The sequence below is a fragment of the Microcaecilia unicolor genome, chromosome 4, assembly GCF_901765095.1.
Source record: "Microcaecilia unicolor chromosome 4, aMicUni1.1, whole genome shotgun sequence".
In the NCBI taxonomy this organism is placed as follows: Eukaryota; Metazoa; Chordata; class Amphibia; order Gymnophiona; family Siphonopidae; genus Microcaecilia; species Microcaecilia unicolor.
Genome location: NC_044034.1, coordinates 36,588,219 through 36,608,793, shown reverse-complemented (window position 1 = coordinate 36,608,793; position 20,575 = coordinate 36,588,219). Strand labels below are relative to the sequence as shown.

The 20,575-nt window shown below is 39.3% G+C and overlaps 1 protein-coding gene across 7 annotated transcripts in view; it reads left to right on the top strand.

The window, feature by feature from the left end:
* Window positions 1-20,575, top strand: part of PICALM (phosphatidylinositol binding clathrin assembly protein) — a 224,713-nt gene that overhangs the window by 68,095 nt on the left and 136,043 nt on the right. For all 7 annotated transcript variants that reach the window (XM_030200139.1, XM_030200142.1, XM_030200141.1 and 4 more), the window contains exons 4-5: window positions 1,360-1,462; window positions 14,474-14,567. In XM_030200139.1, coding sequence (XP_030055999.1) covers window positions 1,360-1,462; window positions 14,474-14,567 — 197 coding nt within the window. The remainder of the gene's footprint in view (window positions 1-1,359; window positions 1,463-14,473; window positions 14,568-20,575) is intronic.

The window sequence follows — 20,575 nt, the reverse complement described above, 5'->3', positions numbered from 1 at the left end:
CCAGTGTGTTGGGAGGATGTGTGATTCCCTCCAGGAGGCGCGTGTGTTCCCCTCCACTTATACAATAAGGAGGATGTTTATTCCCTCCAGGAGGATGTGCATTCCCTCCTTTGAGTTCATGCCCTTGTGATGGGCCATCGTTCGCTGTGAGAAAAGCTCTTGTGATTCCCATTGCGGTTTGCCATACTGCTTTGGAAGCTTCAAATACTGAAGAGGCAGTGGAGCTAGCTGGCCAAGAGGGCACTGTGAAAGTTTGAGTGCTCTCTATCTCCCCTGCTGGTTGATGGACATAACCCCATACGTAATGGCTTCATCTGCTATGACTAAAGGAAAGAAAATTACCAAGGTAAGAACCTAATTTTCCCATCTTAGAGCATAAGGGCAGTTGAGAGAACACCGCCGCCACATTATCACAGTAGCCACAATAGGAGCTATATGACTGACCAAAATTAATATTGAAATATATTAGTTCTCCTAATCTTTTGTTTTGACTACCCATTGTGGCTCAAAGGTGCCACAATGGGTCAAGCTCTAACCAAAGCTCCAAATAATGCGTATATGCTTCCAAAAATGTGCTTGTCGTACAAGTCGTCATAACCACGTGAAAGTTGTTTTTAAAGGGAAAAATTAAATATTATGGATTGTTTATAAACCTAGACTAGTCCATATATCCACTTAATTCTCAAGAGTGATATCAAATTTAATTAACTTGTCTTTGGAGTTTGCATAAAAACGCAATATAATATCAAGGATTCCACTTGTATCTGAGAAATATACAGGTGGTATAAATTCTCAAAGCAGGCAAAGATTTACTAAAACACAGTACTTTTGTTGGGATATTTTTTAAAACCGCTTTTGTTCCTCTACCCACAGCATTTGGTGATGGGGTATTTGGTAAAAGGCATCCTGGGAACTCTTCCTTAGTGCTGGTCTTTTAAGCCTCCAGTTGGCGCTCTGCCATGCATGCTGTAGATTGGGAAGTTTAAAAGTAGAATATTTAGGAAATCAAATCTTTTCTCATATGTCTTTTGGTGCAGACCTCATTACTCATTATTATTTTGGTCACCTTCTGGATTACTTCTGGTCTATTTTATATCCTTAGCAACGTACAGCTTTCAAAACTGAACACAGTAATCCAAGTGAGGTTTCACCAGTGACCTGTACAGGAGCATTATCACCACCTACCTTCTATGGGTTATACTCCTCTGTGCAGTCTAGGATCATTCTGGGTTTGGTCATTGCTTCGTTATATTGTCTTGCCATTGTGAGGTTCTCAAATAGATACATTTCACACAGAACAGTGTGTAATTTATATTTATTTGAAACAGTTATTTAATGATTGTTTTTGCTGGTTTTCAGGGTATGACATGTCTACGTTTATCAGAAGGTACAGCAGATATTTGAATGAAAAAGCGGTTTCTTACAGACAGGTTGCCTTTGATTTCACCAAAGTAAAAAGGGGGTAAGTCATGCAACTTGCCTTTTCTTTGTATTGTTTTGTTAATTTGTAGTGTCATGTTTCCTAAGCACTTCAGTACAATTTATTTACAAAAATGGTACTGGTACTTCCTCCAAAGGTGAACAGGATTAGTTAACCACATAAGAGGATGATTCCATCTGGTGCTAGTATAGGCATGTACAGTATCTCTTGTCCAGGTGCTGTTACATGGGGCCTCTCGAGTTGTCCTATTTTCCTTTTTGAAGTGAATTGTGTCATTGGATCTAAATCAGTTCTGCTACTGCTTCAGTTGTTAATATTTTTGTAAGCCTTTTCAGTGCTTAGAGTCTTATTGTATCCTTGTCCTTGAGATTCTTCATTTTTCAGTGATTCCTAGTACAGCAACCTCAGTTGGACTTTTTCCCCAAAATAGCTTCTTTTCATTTTCCCATGTTTGTCTTACTCATAATATCAGAGAAACTTTAAGCATGGTTCAAACTGCAATCAGAGAATTTAGATAGATAATTTCCAAACCTGCATTTAATCAAGTTCAATTTCATGGCCCAAGTGTGATGTCCATTTTTATACTGTCTGTGGAAATATTTCACTCAACACCATCAACTTAAAGATTATAGTTTCGTCTGTCCATCCTTCTAGCTGACTTAATCCAATAGTGAGTTCTTCCCTCCTGTACTGAGACAACTAGAGGGGTCTCTCCAAACCATCAAGATTACTTGGTAGGGCATGTCTTTGCCACTGAGACATGATTGTCCTCCTACTTTTAGCAAAGGTGACTGACTGTGTTTGCTGAAACTCAGGGATGCATGTACAGTTATACCAATAAATCCCAAATGCAGAAAGTATTTTCATTTCATTTCATTCTACAAATTCTGATATGAAATCCCTCCCTGCAGACTTATGCTTCAGGTTATTCAGTAAATTCCTGGTTGGCCACTAGTGATTTCCTCAGTGGATCTAGTTATTTCCCTCAGGGACAAGATCCTTCTTGATTACTATTACTACTATTAATTATTTCTATAGTGTTATTAGATTTATGCAGTGCTGTACACCTCATGTGCAGGTACTTTTCTCTGTCCCTAGAGGGCTCATAATCAAGTTTTTGTACCTGGGGTAATGGAGGGTTAAGTGACTTGCCCAAGGTCACACGGATCTGCAGTGGGAATTGAATCCAGGTTGCCAGGATCAAAGCCCACTGCACTAAACATTAGGCTAAATCTTGTGTTTTTTCATCAACTTAAAAAAAAAATCAACCCTTCAGCCTGCAAAGCACATCTCATAGGAGCCAGTGTATAGCCATGAATTGTATACAGGGGGTGCATCTCCCACACTCCCCTGGTGCCCCCCCCCCCCCCCCCCCCCATCTCCCGTACTTTAAAATTCTCTTTGCTGCACTCTTCACTTGGGCATCGGCAAGTGCCTGAAGAAATAATGTCTTGAGAGTCTTCTAAAAATGCTGTTAACTGACCTTCCTCTGTGGAAGGTTGTTTAACTGCTTCATAAGTTACCTTAGGCAGATAAAAGCACTTAAGAATAGCAAAACTCTCTGCCTGATCTTCAAAATACTTAAGCAGAATTTCAGGAGAAATCAAATAAGTCATCAGAAAATTTAGACATCTTAAGTTTTTGTTTTTTTTGTTTTTTTTTAAATACATGAATGATTTTCCATCAAGTCCAGTCAATGCAAAACATTAAGGTTTGCCTTAACTGAAGAGTCATTAACTGCCTGAACCTGAGGCTGCATAGCTGAAATTGAAGATTCTAAATTAGTGACTTTATCCTGTAAAACAACAAAGTTATCTACCACCGAGTTGAAAAATCGCATAACTGTGCAACCTTCCCTTGTATAAGATTCTCAGTTCTAGAAACCACCTGCTAAATATCCATCAAAGAAACTTCTTCCATCACTTCTTACTTTTAGGAAAAAAAACACCCTCCTCATGTTCATGCGACAATATTGTACCATCCTAAGCAAGAGTGGGATGGATGTCCCAGCTTTTCATTTATATTAGCAGGCAGCCCAGCCTGGGTATTGACAGAGCGGCTCCACAGCCTGACTAAAATATGGGTTAAATTAGAACAAGAATGGCTGGATGCAGTTCCACTTTGGGCTTTGTTATGACTCCCCAAACATAACTTGTTGAAGATTATTAACAAAGTCCCGCTGGGAGTGGACCACCCCTTATAACTTGGTACAAAGTTTGAGCTAAATTTTTTCCAGATTGAAATTATTTCTTACATACAGCTATACATTATGCACCAGGTTTTGCCCCAGTGACTTTAGAAGTAATAGAAGTGTAGAGGACCATAGATGGATCAACAGAGGTTGCCAAATCTTGGAGGAAGCAAGTTTTATTGAAGATCTGTTATAGCCCATATGTCAGCTATGGCTTGCGTCAGGGATCAAAAGTTTGACTGCTGTGCAAATTCCTTGGAATGACCAGTCACAGTGATATTATATCCACATATGCAATGATGCTTCCTACAGTACCAGTGAGTCATTGCATCCTGCAGATTGACGTCCAACTGCTGGCATTTCAGATGTCCTTTGCCAATGACTCGTTGCCATTTGAGTTTCCCTCCGAGGTTCAAACTGGCCCACCATGGCTGGGAGGCCTGCAGCTCTAAGGGATCCGCTTCTAGAAACAGCTCTCATGCTTCAGAAAGGGTGTGGATGCGATGCAATTTGCCACCCTTATAAAAGAGCAAGGCACAGGGATGCAGCCATTTGTACTTCATTCCCTGGGCTTTGCAGCTGCTGTGTGAGTGTTCTCAGTTCCGATCTTTGTTGTAGGCTTGCTGCAGCTAAGTCGTGGTACTTTGATAGAGTAGGAATTCCAGGAGAAGTCTTCAGTAGCTCTGGCCTTGTGCAATACCTTTTCCTTGAGCTTACAATCACCAGAGCAGGCCATAATATTCTTAGGCTTCTTGTTTCTTGGTGTACCCAGTGCCCTATGCGCCCTTTCAATATGTACTAAAACTGGGTCCACGGTGGAGTGATTCTCTGACAGCAAGGCACTGACGATTGTTTTGACTACTAACTTGCAGTTGCGTAAGTTGGAGTGTCTGGGATGCCCCGGAAGCATAGATTGCGTCTATGGTTCCTATGCTCAAGATCTTCCAGCTTATCAAAAATATGCTGGTGTGTAGCCTTAGTGGCTTGGAACTGTTTGTCCAGACTCTCCAGGACATCAGATTGTTCATCTAGCTGCAATTCAGCTTCTTCCGCTCAAAGACCTAGATGTCTAATTTCTCCTAGTTTGTTGGCCCCCAAAGTGGATATCTTGGTACGTACAACCTTTGGTTCTGATTTTATCTCTCACAACCAAGCTCAAATTTCTGCTGAAGGCTTGGTGCCAAATTCTCTTGGAGAGTCAGCATTCGAGAAAAGCGGTCCTTATGGTTTGATGCGGTGCTTCCCGTATAGGCAAACACCATCAGATCAACTGGACTGCGTTTAGCACTCAACTTTTATCAGTAGGGCTGCTCACCAAAGTCAGTCTAACAATCCAAATAATCACATGGCTCCAGATTGCCACAATATCATTAAACCTCTTGTGGGGTTCCTCGGAGCTACCCACTTAGGCAGCCATTTCAGTTGATTTCATCACTTCCCCCAAGAAACACATTTTGACAAAGAGGGAGAACGAGTCCTGAGATTTAAGAATTATACACAAATCTCACTGTTCACTTAAAAGTGGGGAAGAAAAGGTGTTTAGGGGGGTTATTAAGTGGAGGTCCAGGAAAAAGGAGAGAATTGAGACGGAACAATCCCTGATTTCTCAGATAGAGCAGAGATATAAAAAATTCTACAAAGGCTCAGATAGGAAACTTCTGGATAAACTCAAGAATGGAGTTGCATACTGTCTGCTTAGCGGATATAGACGTTAAATTAAGAAGGGTCCAACAACAGTTTGGGCATTTGTTAGTGAGGAGGCTTAGAAAGCATGATCAAAGCTAATAGCATGCAAATTTATGTACGCCATTAGCTCTGATCATAGGGTTACTTCTGCGGGAGGATTGTGCCTGGGCAAGTGCCCAAGGCACAATCCTCCCGCAGAAGTTGTTTGACGTATATGGGTTAAGCCCCGCCTGGCGCATCCTAGGATGCACTGGGCAGGGTGGGACGTTGCCATTTTGGGAAGGCGCCCGAAGAGGAGGGGGGGGGGAGTGCTAGTCCCTCCCTCCTCCCACTACTACGACTACAGAGAGGTAGGCTGCTGGGGGGAGGTGCGGATAGATAACTGTCTCACTGGACATCTTTGTTCAATGTGGGAGGGGGGGGAGCTAGCGGTCCCAGTGGACCACCAGGGTTTTTGTGCTTTGGGGGGGGGGGGGGGGGGGCTTAGGTTTGACAGGTCTGGGAGAAAATCCCGGACCAGTCAAACCTCTTCAGTGGGTGTTCTTCATTCCTCCCTCACTTTCAAACCCTAACGCCAGCAAGATTTGCAGCGGTAGCAATGCCCTTGTTTGATACCCTGCCCGCTGATCATGAGGGATGAATGCAGGAGACCCTTGTTTGCATTCAATTAGTGTTCAGAGCTGGCAAGCGCGTTATTACACGTGCTCACCGGCTCTGATCATCACTCAGGAGCAAACACAGGCACTATTATGGTGCTATTTGCCTCTAGCACCTGTATTTGCTTCTGATCTTTGGCCGTAAAAGAGGAGGACATAATCAATTATCTCCAAGAAGTTGATCTATTTAATTCCTCTAGGAAGGCTATACAGGCTGTGGAAGCCGATGTCTCACCTGCTGAGGTGGAAACAGTTATTAAAGGCCTTCCAGCAGGTAAATCTGGATTGAATGGCTTTTGCAATGCCTTCTATAAGATCTGAGAACTGGGTGCAGTATCTCTTCACAAAGTAACAGTGCTGGTATTACAATTCTTTGTAATCCTGACAGGGATACTACTGTGTGCGCATCTTATCGACCCATCTCTCTAATTATTGTAGATTTAAAGATACTAGCTAAGTTGTTGATAAATTGGTTAGCTCACTGGCTTCCAACTGTAATTAATCCAGATCAGGCTGGGTTTGTGACGGGGTAGCAGACATGACGGGGCAACAGACAATGGACAGTGTCGAAAGAATCCTCCATATATTGTGGACAGTGCAATCTGGGAAGATCCCAGCTATGCTGGTAGCAGTAGGCGCCAAAAAGGCATTTCATTGGGCACATTGTTCATGTTTGCAGTTTTGTGTAGATTTGGGATAGGTGAGGGGTTTTACAATTGGTTGACTGTGTTTATATTCTAACCCTGCAGCATGCATTACAGTCGGTGGGGGGTATAGTTCTATATTTCAGCTGGTGAGAGGGACAATATGGGTGCCGTCTCTCCCTGCTTCTGTTTGTTTTAGTTAAGGAGCCCTTTGCTCAACGCATCATGGAAAATTTAGATATAAAAGATATCCCCATAGGACAAGTTATTTATAAGATATCATTTGTGGATGAAGTAATCTAGTTTTTCACTCAGCTGCATATTTCTTTGCCCCATCCTACTTCAGGAGATGAAGTGTTATGGAAGTGTATCTGAGTTTAAGACTTAATTTAATGAAAAATGTGTTTAACAAGATAATAAATTTACATTTTTGAAAAAGGAGGAAAAGACTTCATAAATTGTCTGCAGACTTTTATCTATAATAGAAAGTTATGGTCTCAACAGACTTTCACATAATCAGTCAAAAAACCTCCATATCCTACCTAATGAGATGTGATTAAATCATTTTTTCTGTTTTTTTTTTTATAAAATTGGTAGAGCACACTAAATGTCCAGTACTTAATCACATTTGTCTTGGTCAATTATTTCCAACACTTCTCAGTAAATCCCAACGGGCTTTCTTTTTCACCATAAGGCTTCTTCAGGGGAATTGGTGTGCTTGTGCTGTGCTCTATGGAAAAATAGTGACCATTAAAATATGCACTTTACAGACGAACAAATCCAGGGAAACAGACTAACATTACAGTTATTTTGTTGCTCAAGCTGCTTTCAAAATATACAATGAAGAGAAGTATGTTGTTTATCTAAGCCCAGACGCTGGCCAATAATCAACCAATCATGCTTCAAGCTATTTTACTGACCTATAAGAGAACCCTATGTCATTGAGGTTTCAGAAAAAATGCCATCCTTCAGTTGAAATATTTAGACCTTCCAGTTCCAATGTTCTTAATTTATGAATCCAGTGTTGTTCTAACTGAAGCAATTGCAAATTTCTATCACCACCTCTCATATTGTATTGTACTTGTTGAATCACAAAACATTTCAAATGAATGTTTAAAAGTCGTGCAGTGTGCTGTCAATGGAGCTCCCAGTTTATTGTGAGTGATACATGATTTGTGTTCACCTAAGCGCACTGAAAGCTTTCTTGTTGTTTTGCCCACATACATTTGATTACAAGTGCACTTTAGGGCATATACAACAAAATCAGAGTGGCAATTTGTCCTAGTTTGTAATTGGTATAAAGAGTTATAACTGCAATTGGCAAAACTAGAGCCCTCAAGCATAAAAAAACAAAATTGGCAATCTCCGCATTTGTAATGACCTCTTTTGTCTGGAGGAATTATTCTTTCATTCAATGTTGGTAAGGCAGCTGGACTCAAAAAAATTCCTTCAAATTACAACCTCTTGAAAAGGCAATCCTTAATTTGTGATCACTAAAAATAGGATGACTTCGCATTATGTCCCAGTTCTTGTGAATAATTAGCCCTCTCAAGGAGCCAAGCCGTAAGACCAAAGTGGCAAGGATCTTCCATAGCCACTGGCCCTTGATGCAGAATCCCCGGAAGAAGCAGAAGCTGGAACAGAGACTCTACCAGAAGTTGTCTCAAATCCGCATACCACGGATGCCGCGGCCAATCCAGCCAAGAATCAGTAGTCCCGGGTGAAGACGAATCCGCTGAAGCACCCGACCAATGAAAGGCCAGGGGGGAAACACATATAGAAGCGTCGATTGCAGCCACGAAAGAGAGAGAGCATCTACCCCCTCTGATCCGCGTTCCTGTCTTCTGCTGAAGAATCGCACCACTTTGGAGTTGGAACGGGGTGCCATGAGATCTATCTCCGGAGTGCCCCACTTGCTGCAAATCTGCTGAAACACTTCCGTCGCCAACTCCCATTCCGCGGGATCTAGCGTGTGCCAACTGAGAAAATCCGCGCGTACAATGTCCAGACTGGCGATATGGGCCACTGATAACAGAAGAAGATGAATCTCTGCCCAAGCCAGAAGGACAGCGGCCTCGACCGACAAGGGCCTGCTCCTTGTACCGCCCTGACGATTGATGTAAGCCACCGCTGTCGTATTGTCCGACATGACCCATACCGCTCGGCCTTCTAAGATCTTGTGAAACACTAGAAAGGCTAGCCTCACTGCCCGCAGCTCCAGACAACTGATGGACCATGTGGACTCCTCCACCGACCAGCTGCCCTGAGCGAAATGGTGAAGACAGTGAGGTTGGATATCCTCATTTACTTGAATCATCTATGAGATCCTTAGCTTGAATTCTATAATCTGAGTTTTCAGTACAGATTTTCTGAAACCTTAGACATTGTGAAAATGGTAAACTGTTTTTAAGAGAAAGAGGATGACAACTCGGGTATTGCAACAATGTATTGCAATCTGTTGGTTTCTTATAAACTCATGTCAAAGATTTACCCTGTAACTGCACAATCTCAACTTCCAGAAAATGAATCATTGTCTTTCAGAAATCTTATGTAAATTGAATGGCCGAATTGCAGGTGTTTAACCAATTAACAAAATCATTTAATTGTTGTGAATCTCCATTCTATAACATAAAGATGTCATCAATATAACGATTCAAAAACAAAAACCAACCAATAATGGAATACACAAAATATAACATAAAGAAAATATCCCACAAGCAAAACAGTGAGGAAATAATACTACTAATCAAAATGAATTAAATTAATGTGAAGAAAATGGTGACTCTCAGTTATCTAAGCAATGTCACACCCGGCATCTAAAGCTTACTGAGGCAACAAGAACACTGAGCCATCTATTTCAGGCTCTTATATTTGGTGCCCAGATACATCCTTGAGTTCACCATTTCCATGTGTGTAGGAATGTGAAATCAGTGAAAACATCGCAAAACTAAAGAAATGTCTCCAAAAAGACTGTTTAAAAGATTTCAAAAAGCAAAAAGTGGTACAAATTCATTGCAATACGATAGTCACTCAATAATGATCAATAAGAAAATCACATCTGAAAATCAAAAGATTGGTAGCAAAAACTCTCTCCAACCGATGGCTCAATTTAATTTAATTCATTTGATTTGTAGTATTATTTTATCCCTGTTTTGCATGTGGGATACTTTCTTTTTGTGGTATCAATATAATGATGCCAGGTTTTGATTTTGCATCTATATGATGATATCTTCAAAATTTGTCATAAAAAGATTTGCTATAGTAGGAGCAAAGGTGGCACCCAATAGCTGTACCAGATGTCTGTAGGCATAAAGTATCCTGAAAAATAAAAAAATGTTCAGTTAATGCTGTCTTTGCTAGGGCAAATAGAAACTGGGACGGTATCTCCATAGGTCTTTCTCTTAGTTCTAATTCAGACCAAATCACATCCAATGCTTGAATTTGTGGGACTGAGGTATATAAAGATTTGATATCTAACGTTACCAGTAGACCATCACCTATTTGTGGACCTTCCAAATATTTCAAGATTTTCAAAAAATGTGTAGTGTATTTTATGTAGGATTGAGCTAATGGTACCCTTTGTCTAAAAAAAACAATCCACAAATATTGATAAGGTTTGTAATAAAGAGCCTTTAGAAGAAAGTGTAGGTCATCCAGGCGTCTTATCCAACCCTTTGTGAATCTTAGGGAGAGTGTATAGACCTGGAAGAGTGGGATGTTGCACAATTAGAAATTGCATTTCTTTTTTTTTTTTGTGTGTGTGTGTATGTCAAAAAACCTTGTATCCAGTTGATGGGAATCATTGAACCATGTCTGTGATAGCAACCATATACAGGTCATCCTCTAACATTATGGCTTGCAGATCCTGAACTTTTTTTTACTTAGACTGCGAGTATTTGTAGTCCTTTGCTTTCCAGCTCTTTTTAATTGATGTATTCATCTTCTGTATAGTATTTTGCCTATTTTCCTTTTCTGCTTTGTTGCTAATAAGTGAATTGCTAAGATGGTTATATTATTGACTTTGTCTTCCCTGTTACTATCAAATATTTTGCTGGGGGTGACTTCATGAATGCATCTGCATCCATTTGTCACTCCCCTCCTTCCAGTTTAAATACCTGGAAACCTATAGTTGAATTTGTCACCAAGGGTCCTCTTTTCTGCCACGGAAAGATGTAGCCTGTCTTACAGTAAAGCTTTGTTTCCGTATATTGCCCCATCCTCTTATGCCCATCAGGCTTTGAGCCATTTATTGAACACTAGTAAAAAAGCCCCGTTTCTGATGCAAATGAAACGGGGGCTAGCAAGGTTTTCTTCAGAGTGTGCATGTGGGAGTGTCCCTGCCCTCTGCCCTCTCTCTCTCTCTCTCCCCCTCCGAGTCCAGTCCTTCAGTGTTACGTTTCCTGCTGTGCTGTGTTTGTATTACCGAGAGAGTGAGGGCGTCTCTCTCCCCTCCCCCCTCTGAGTCCTTCACTGTTACAGAGAGAGGGATTTCGTGCTGTGCCGTTTTCCTTCACTCATGGGGAAACCGGATATCTCTGGCGCTTCACACTTCCGGCTGGAGGCTTCATAGAACGTTGGGGTTGCCTTTTATATATATAGATATCTGTATTATGTAGTATTTTCTTTTTTCTTCCCTATTTTTGTTTAGTGCTCCAACTTCACTGGCCTGGAGGTTCTGTTAAGTTGTATGCTACATATAAAGACAACAGTGAAGAGTTTTATAAAAGAAAAAAATAAATAGGGCATAGAACACCAGAGTAATTCTTGTGTAATTTTGTTTCTGAAGCAGCTCTAAGCAAAACTAAAATATAAATTCTAATTATTATTCCCCTCTCACATTAAGGGCCCAATTCTATATATGGCATATAAAGTTAACGCACATTAGGCAATTATGCCTAAGCGTGTTCAAAATATCGTGCGTACATCTACGCGTGATATTTAGAATACGCTTAAGCATAGTTCATGCGATTAAATCTACGCATGTCCATTTACACCATCGAAAAGCTGGTGTAAATCCCTGCATGTAGATTTACGTGCACTGGCCCATATTTTATAACAATGCGTGTAGATTTTGGAACACCCACTAAATGCCCATTTCCGTACCCATAAGCATGCCCCTTTTTCCCTGCGCACATTATTTTTTATTTTTATTTTTTTTATTTGTTACATTTGTATCCCACATTTTCCCACCTATTTGTAGGCTCAATGTGGCTTACGTAGTACCGGAGAGGCCTTTGAAGGCTCAGGCATAGTATATTACAGAATACACTTAATGTACACACAATTCTAATTTTTGCCAATTAGTGCTCATCATTTCTTGTTAAGATCTGTTAACAACGCTTAACAGCTTGTTAAACCAGTTGATCTATGCACGTGGTGGTTATAGAATACGCCTAGATTTACGCATGGAACCTTGTGGAACTCTAGGTGTGCTATATAAACGTCAAAATTATTAATGTTAGCTTTTTTTGATGCCCAAGATTTGGTCTTGCACATCTAAATCTTCCCCTAATATCACCTTTGTTTTTCATCTGCTGAGCATTGATTAGCTTGATCTTCAAGCTTTTACTTCTTTAACTATTATTCCTTATGACTGAGGTTGTTCTGTATTGAGTCTTTTTGCAATGCTTAGATTTTGGCCCTGGGATTAACAATTATGGTTATGGTTTATTATGCCTGATATACAGTAACTCCCCATATTGTCAGCATACTAATACTGTTGGAATTATAATAGCATTAGTAACTCATAACCTAACTCCCAACTCTGCTTGCATGATATAATAAACAATCAGTATCAACAGGAAACCAGAAATTGCACAAAGTTAGTTACACTTCTGTCAACTTGTCTTTTGTTGTTTTATGTACACTTTCATGAAAAACTGGGCCACAACTTTCAAACTTAAACTAATCAGAGACAAAACCAAATTTCTAGTTTTCTGGGTTCACACAATCCCATGTCCAACCAAAACTTCAGAATTGACGAAAAAGCATACCCAATCGAATCACAACTAAAAACACTAGGAATCATTTTTGACAAACATCTATCACTTGAAAAGCAAATCTTAGCAGTCATATCAAGGAGTTTGAAAACCCTATGGAAACTAAGAAGGATCAGAGAGTACTTCCCCAGACAATCTTTTCATCTAATAGTACAGCCGATGATATTGTCCCAACTAGATTATTGCAATACAGCATATGTGGGATGCACGGAAAGCATACTAAAATCACTGCAGATCATACAAAACATGGCAGCAAGACTGATTTTCAAAAAGTCAAAATACGAAAGAGTAACCCCATTGCTTGCAATGTTACACTGGCTCCCAATCAAGGCTAGACTGTTTTTCAATGCTACCACTCCTATTTTCAAGATATTATTCGGAATTTCACCTGATTATTTGCTAGACTTGATTGACCTATTACCGAGAACCGCAAGCCCAAAAACCAGAGGGTACTTAACTACCCAACTCTAAAAACATAACCTACAAATCCATCTATATGGCTGGATTTGTCTACCTAGGTTCTAAATGGTGGAACTCAATTTCCAATACCGTAAGAAGCACCACCAAATACCTTCAGGAAAGATTTTAAAACTTATTTTTTCAGGAAATTCTATGGATAACCATAAGTGATACAAAGTTCTACACAGTCTATTTATAATTGTAAATGTAAAAATACTATAATTTCTCAATATTGCAATCCCTAAATACCTGTAGCTTCTCCTAACTGAAAATTGTAAGCCACATTGAACCAAAACTTGTTTTTGGATAATTGTGGGATATAAGAATGGATAAATAAATAGTGTTCCTTTTTTGATATAAACTAATTTAGAACAGTAGTGCAATCTCTAGTATTTTCTTAGTTGGATTGCTGAAATTGCTTTTAGATGGGTCTGCCCTCAAGACTTGCCGATTGACTGCAGGTGGTCCAGTGTTGCTGCTAGGGTGGACACCTTGCACTCCTTTTGCTACAAGCTTTCTGTAAATCAAAAGTCCCTATCAAAGATTGTATGCTTGGTGTTTTCTGGCATTGAGAAGGGTTGGATTTAATTACCTGATGGGGAAACTTGAGTAGTATCAGCACAAGCAGAATTTGAGATTTAGTCAGCACTGTTTGGCTCAGGTACCCATGTTCTGGAAGGTGTGAAGCTAATCATTAGAGCTCATGTTTTCTCAGTGATGGGTGCTGAGTTGTGGAGTTCCTCCCAATGGAGTTGAATGGAACAAGGGTGCCTAAAGATCAGGAAGAAATTAGTCTTTCCTCTTTCCGGTAGATGGGTAATTGAGAGGTGGGAGCTGGTTGTATTTTAGGAGAAGGATGATTATATTTTATCTGTTTTTAGCTTTCATTTTGTTGCATGTGATCTGTTTTTACTTTAATTGGTTATAAACCGCATTGATTGTCTTTAAGGTGGGAATGTGGTATAAAAATGGTGTAAATAAATAGAGAATTTAATCTGTTTAATTGTTTTGTTTTGGATTTTGCCCAACAAAATAAACCTTTCTTATACTGGTGTATTTATTTATTTGCATTTGTATCCCACATTTTCCCACCTATTTGCAGGCTCAATGTGGCTTACAATACATCATGAACGGTGGAAGTATATTAGAAAATAGACATTTACAAGAACAAAAACACCTTTCTGGGAAACTACAATAAAATTTGAAAACGAAGGCCCCTCTATGGTTTAGTAATTTGTTAGTGCTTAAGTATTATGAACTTCTATCTGGTTGTAAGCATGAAGAATGCTTTTAGCATTGGTGAAAACTTTTCAGTATGGTAGTTCTCATTTTTTAAGTAAAAACAAAAAAGTTAGAGCACATTCATGAAATTTATATTACAATTTGCTTGCATACAGAGCTGATGGAGTAATGAGAACAATGAACACAGAAAAACTACTTAAAACTGTACCCATCATACAGAATCAGATGGATGCACTTCTGGATTTCAATGTGAGTTTTCACTGCTTAACATTTGGAAAATAATTGAGCACAATGAAACTAGGAGGATAATTAGTTTTTTTTTGTTAGCTGCCTCTTTTGATTGTGATTGTTGTAATACATGATAGAACCAGATTTTGTGAGTGTTGTTTCCTTTCCAGCTTTTTTTTTTTTTTTTTTTTTGGAGTTTTTGCCTGTAATGCTAGAACAAATACTGTATATGTATTACTATCAGTATACATAACAATTTTAGATAACTCTCTCATGAATCTGTAGCCAGGAACATTGCAAGTGGCAAATGTGCCCTGTGCGACGTGCCACCAAATTCTTCTGTTGCGCTTCTGCCCCACCCACGTCCATGATGTCTGCAACAGAAGCCAAGGGACAGGGTGCAGTTTTGGTGCTCCAGCTTCTCTTAAGCCCTGTGCAGTCACAGATATCTAGCTATGGCCCTTACTGTACCCATATCTCAGAGTGTTTGGTCTATTTAACTACTACACTCTGTAACAGCTGTAATCACAGTGCAGCAATTTGCTTCTGGTTTAGTGCTGATTTTGTGTGTACTCTGGTTCCTTCTGAGGTAGCAGGTATTATAGTACACAAAATATCAGCGTTAACCTGGAACATAGTAGATGACGGCAGAAAAAGACCTGCATGGTCCATCCAGTCTGCCCAACAAGATAAACTCATATGTGCTACTTTTTGTGTATACCTTACCTTGATTTGTATCTGTCATTTTCAGGGCACAGACCTATCCCCACCACCGGTTCTGGCACAGACTGTATAAGTCTGCCCTGCACTATCCCCGCCTCCCAACCACCAGTCCCGCCTCCCACCACTGGCTCTGGCACAGACCGTATAAGTCTGCCCAGCACTATCCCCACCAACAGCCCCGCTTCCCACCACCGGTTTTGGCACAGACTGTATAAGTCTGCCCAGCACTATCCCCGCCTCCCAACCACCAGTCCCGCCTCCCACCACCGACTCTGGCACAGACCGTATAAGTCTGCCCAACACTATCCCCTGCCTTCCGCCACCGGCTCTGCCACCCAATCTCGGCTAAGCTCCTTAGGATCCATTCCTTCTGAACTACTGCATTAATCTTAACTCATCTTGTAAATGCAAAGGCGGCCGCATGTGGCATCACTTCTGTTGCAGTAAAAGATTAGCATTTATTTTTAGTTGCCTGCTACTTGAATTCACTTCTAAGTCAGTAGGAACATTTTAAGAAATATCACTGCAGGATCCCAGTTTGGGGACCCTCTGATGTCCCATAGCCAGGTTCCCAGCAGAGGGATGCCCTCAGCCAGAGCCCTCAAATATTTGGAACCATCTCCGGTGAACTGGTAATAAATATGGTCCTGGGAAAGAGTGGTTTGTCATGGTCTTCAACCTGTACCAACTGTGGAAAATTGTGGTTCAGCTAATGTGAATATCAACTGAGATTAGAATGATGTCATTGGCATTAGCCACAAAACCTCCATTTGTTCGAAGAACGTAACTAATGAAGCTTTCATGTGATCACGTAAGCATCTGTGTGTTTTTCAAACAAGAGAACCTTATTTCTGCAACAAGGATCCATGGAATAGGTAATGCGTGGTGCATCTTGAATTTTTGTTCAAGTACTATTTTCTATGGGAATGTGCTAGATGCTTGATTGCCCTGGACCAGAGAACTACTTTAGTTAAATGGAAGTAAAATTTTAAGTTCAGTGTTAACATCAAAGTAAATGTTGCTTCTGTTTTAACTTAACTTTTGTTTGAACACACAATTCATATAATACTATTTTTGTTTTACTTTTGTCTTTAGCTTGAAATTTCACTTTACTCCTTTTTTGCCTATAATTATTACATGGAAAATTTAAAATTAGTTTATTACGTAGAAAATAAATTTAAAACATTAACAGAGATGTTTTAAAAAGCAGTTTGTTTTTAATGCATATTTGAAATGCAGTTTTTATTATATCATGCAGCATTATTGATACCATATAAGTCAGCTAATAAACTCAGGAGTCCTTTTACTAAGCCGCGTAAGCATCTACTCACGACCAACATGCGTCAAAATGGAGTTACCACCCGACTACCGTGTGGCTCTTGCGATAATTTCAGTTTTGGCGCGCATCTGATATGTGTGTCTGAAAAATATTTTTTTATTTTCGGGTTCGCATAATGGACACGCGCCAAGTGGCATTTGGTGCGCGTAGGTCATTACCACCCGGTTACCGCTTGAGTCTTCACTGCTAGGTCAGTGTCTGGCGGTAAGGTCTCAGACCCAAAATAGACGCGCAACAATTTTCATTTTGCTGTACGTCCATTTTTGGCAAAAAGTTTTTAAAAAGGCCTTTTGTACAGGCACACTAAAAAAAAATGGATTGGCACGCGCCCAAAACCCATGCGTACACTACCGCAAGCCATTTTTCAGCACGCCTTTGTGAAAGGACCCCTGAGATTGTCAGAAAAGGATTTGTTTTGTATACTTTACTGTAAATAATTTCACCTACAAATGATGAGAAAATGGGCCTTTTTAGTCTTGGTAAAAGAAGAGGTAGTCCCCATCAATCAGCAAAGGTACAGATGGTTGGACTTGATTATAGACAGCAATCACCACAGTATGGCGTACCCAATGTGGCTGTGTTTTGGCCTGTGCCCTGTATCAGAGGTAACAGTCCATTCTGTGAAATATTTAGACAAACATAAATCACTACACAGAACAAAAGAAAACTTCATAAATAACATAGGTTCTTGTTTACTAAGCTGCGCTGTAGGCATGCTAACTTTTTAGCATGCGCTAAAAATTAGCGTATGCTAATGCTAGAGACACCCATATATTTCTATGGATGTCTTTAGCGTTAGCACACGCTAATTTTTAGCATGTGCTAAAAAGTTAGCTTACCTACGGTGCGGCTTAGTAAAATGAGCACACAGAATATGCCAACAAACTTACTCCCCCCTCCTTTTCCCTGTTGACTAAGTGTAGCTTAGTAAACTGGGGGGGGGGGGGGGGGTTAAAGTACCACACCACACAAAAGTAATTTTAAAAAGTATATCTACACTGCATGAAGTAATAATATAAACTTAAGGGCTTAACAGGAGCCATACATGCATATAATTCATGTAAAATATTTAATTTATAGTGAGGTTTTTAACATCATATATATAGATATAGATAGATAGATATACACACACACAGACTTTATTAGATGACATCAACATCAAACTACCAACTACTTGCAGATATCCATAATTAACACACTATGATAATATTATAGATCTACTGTAAAAAAAGAAACTGTGTATATAAAAGAAACCATTAGTATAATGAATACAGTGTCAGCAAAAATGTTTAATACATAACTAAGGGCCTCTTTTATCAAGCTGCGTGGGAATGTAGATGTAGACGAAGCCCATTCAAAGTAAATGGGCTTTGTGAGTATTTACCATACCAGGGACCTCTAGTACGGTTTGAAGAGAGGCCCTAAGTGTATCTTAACATAATTATGCTACCAAGCTGGTTCCTTCTATAATGTGCTGTAGTGCTGAGTTGTTTAATTCCCATTGAAATCTGTCAATGCCTGTTTTTATTATGACAGTGCTGCACTAAAACCTAATTGCATGCATTTCTTATATAAATTAAACCACATTTAATCTGAAAAAAAATTCAGCCTAAAAAAATAGTCATATTCACAACTCAAACAAATATCTAGTACTAACCATCTTTGGCAGCATTCTAAGAACAGATGCATCCATTTTGATGAAGGTAATATACAATATACTTGCATTTCAAGATGTTAAATTAATATCATAAAGCATATTTATTTACTGTATTTGTACCCCACATTTTCCCACCTATTTGCAGGCTCAATGTGGCTTACATAGTACCGTCTGAGGCGCTTGCCTAGTCGGTTGATAAGATACAAGGTTATATAGTGATCAAATGAGGTATAAGTTGAGGGTCGGAAGGGATGAAGATTGCATGTTGTCCAGTATGATTATAATCTTGCTATGTTGCTGGGTGAAGCGGTTTACACGGGGTCATATCACATAATAACTGAGCATTAGGGCACATACCACTCGATTTATTCAGCACTGATCTCATTCTGACTTCAGTCAAACTATGGCGCTAAAAGTATGCTGTTGACATCATTGGCATTATTAAAATCACTATATAAAATTAGACTACTTTATAAAATAAACCTGTGCCTTGTCATTATTTTATTTATTTATTTATTTACTGCATTTGTATCCCACATTTTCCCACCTATTTGCAGGCTTAATGTGGCTTACAGAGTTCTGTTATGACATTGTCATTCCAGGGTATCAGATACAATTAGTGATGTGAAAATGATTAAGTAAGGAAGAGAAGAAAAGGCTTAGGCGAGTAGGTATAGAAAATATTAGGTAAGGGAAAGGAAATTAAATTTTCCTTTGCCGAATAGAATTACTTTCCTTTACAATATTATGCATATTGCATAGATGTCTAATTGCACCCAATTATAAAATATACAGTGATTGTGAAAGTCTTTCGCCTTCTGTTTTCTCATATGATTGCATATATGTGATAATATGGGGAAAATATTTCACATCACTGTAGTATAAAAGAAGTCATAGCACAACAGTGATTTGATCTTTGAATAATTTATATTAATCTTAATCTTTTCTACCTACTATTAACATTAATATAAGGAGCCAGAAATCCAAATAATGCTATAAAACATTGTGCAAAAACTCTTTCATTGTGCCTAGCTGTAAAAACAAATTGCAAGCTCTTGTATCTCAGCTTAAATCAAACCACTGTATGCAAATAAGCTGGTGCTTCAACATAGCGTATCCATTCGTTTGGCAAATGTGAATGCATAAACGTCCTTTTGAAGCAATATATAATTAGTATTGCGCTTCTAAACCGTCCAGTCATGATGCAAAGTTTAATGTTGTTTAAAAGAAATACTGATATTAAGATGAAAGAATATAGTAAAAAAAAAAAAAAAAAGCCAATCATATAAATTTTCTGTAAGTTGGCATTAACATGGATATACAGATGTTCCATTAATCAATATGGCTTTGTACATAAATGTCACATTGTTAATGGCAAAAGTATGTTATTGGTACTGCTGCCAGTTAACCTGAGTGGCATCAAACCAGTGACATATATCAACTTTTATGTAACTGTGTACTTTAGGTTGCTAGTCATGACATAAGCGGAGGAGACATAGATGGCTAGTTACCAAGAATGAAATGGACCATGACTTTTGAAACGAGAGTTTGGCTTCACATGATCTTAATCAAGACTTTTGGTCTAAGTGTACAGTTATAGTTTATTAAATGTTATATTGCCTGGCTATGTAACAAGATCATAGCAGTGTACAATGAATTAAAAAGAAAACAAATACACACAAAAAAAATAAGATAAAACTCAATCCTACAACCCATACAGTGTATTCCTGTAAATTTCAGATTGTTAGATGGTTTCAGTTTAGTTGTTCAAACAGTTATGTAAAATATGTCACTGGTTTCTTATATGTATGTTTTATCTAACTGTAGATTTTCTACAATATTGTCATGGTACATTAATTCTTGAGGAATATCTGCAAATAGTAAGGTTTTTTATTATGAATTAGTATCAAGTTGCATAAGCTAAAGGCTTTGTATAGATATAGACAGGCACGTACGTTGTCATAATCAGAAGGATGCACAAGCCTCAGTCTTTGAGCCTGAACTCAGTCCCTCTATCCAGGGAAATTATTGTGCTGGGAACATAGGGTATACCAGAAAATAGAAAATTCCTGGTCTGGAATAGGAGGGGAAGGGAGGAGAGGTCACACGTGCATAGGAAGCTTCATAGGAGAGGAGTTAGCAAAGGGAAGAGCCCTGTGGAAGTTTAGCTTGAAGAACCTACCCCTATGAAAGTGGAGGGCCTGAGATACAAGGGAAGGATTAAATATCTGAAGTGGGGTTTATGGACTGCACTGATGCAGCCAATTGGGTGGAACCCACAAAGTATGGAAATGTGAGAGAGAAAAGGGG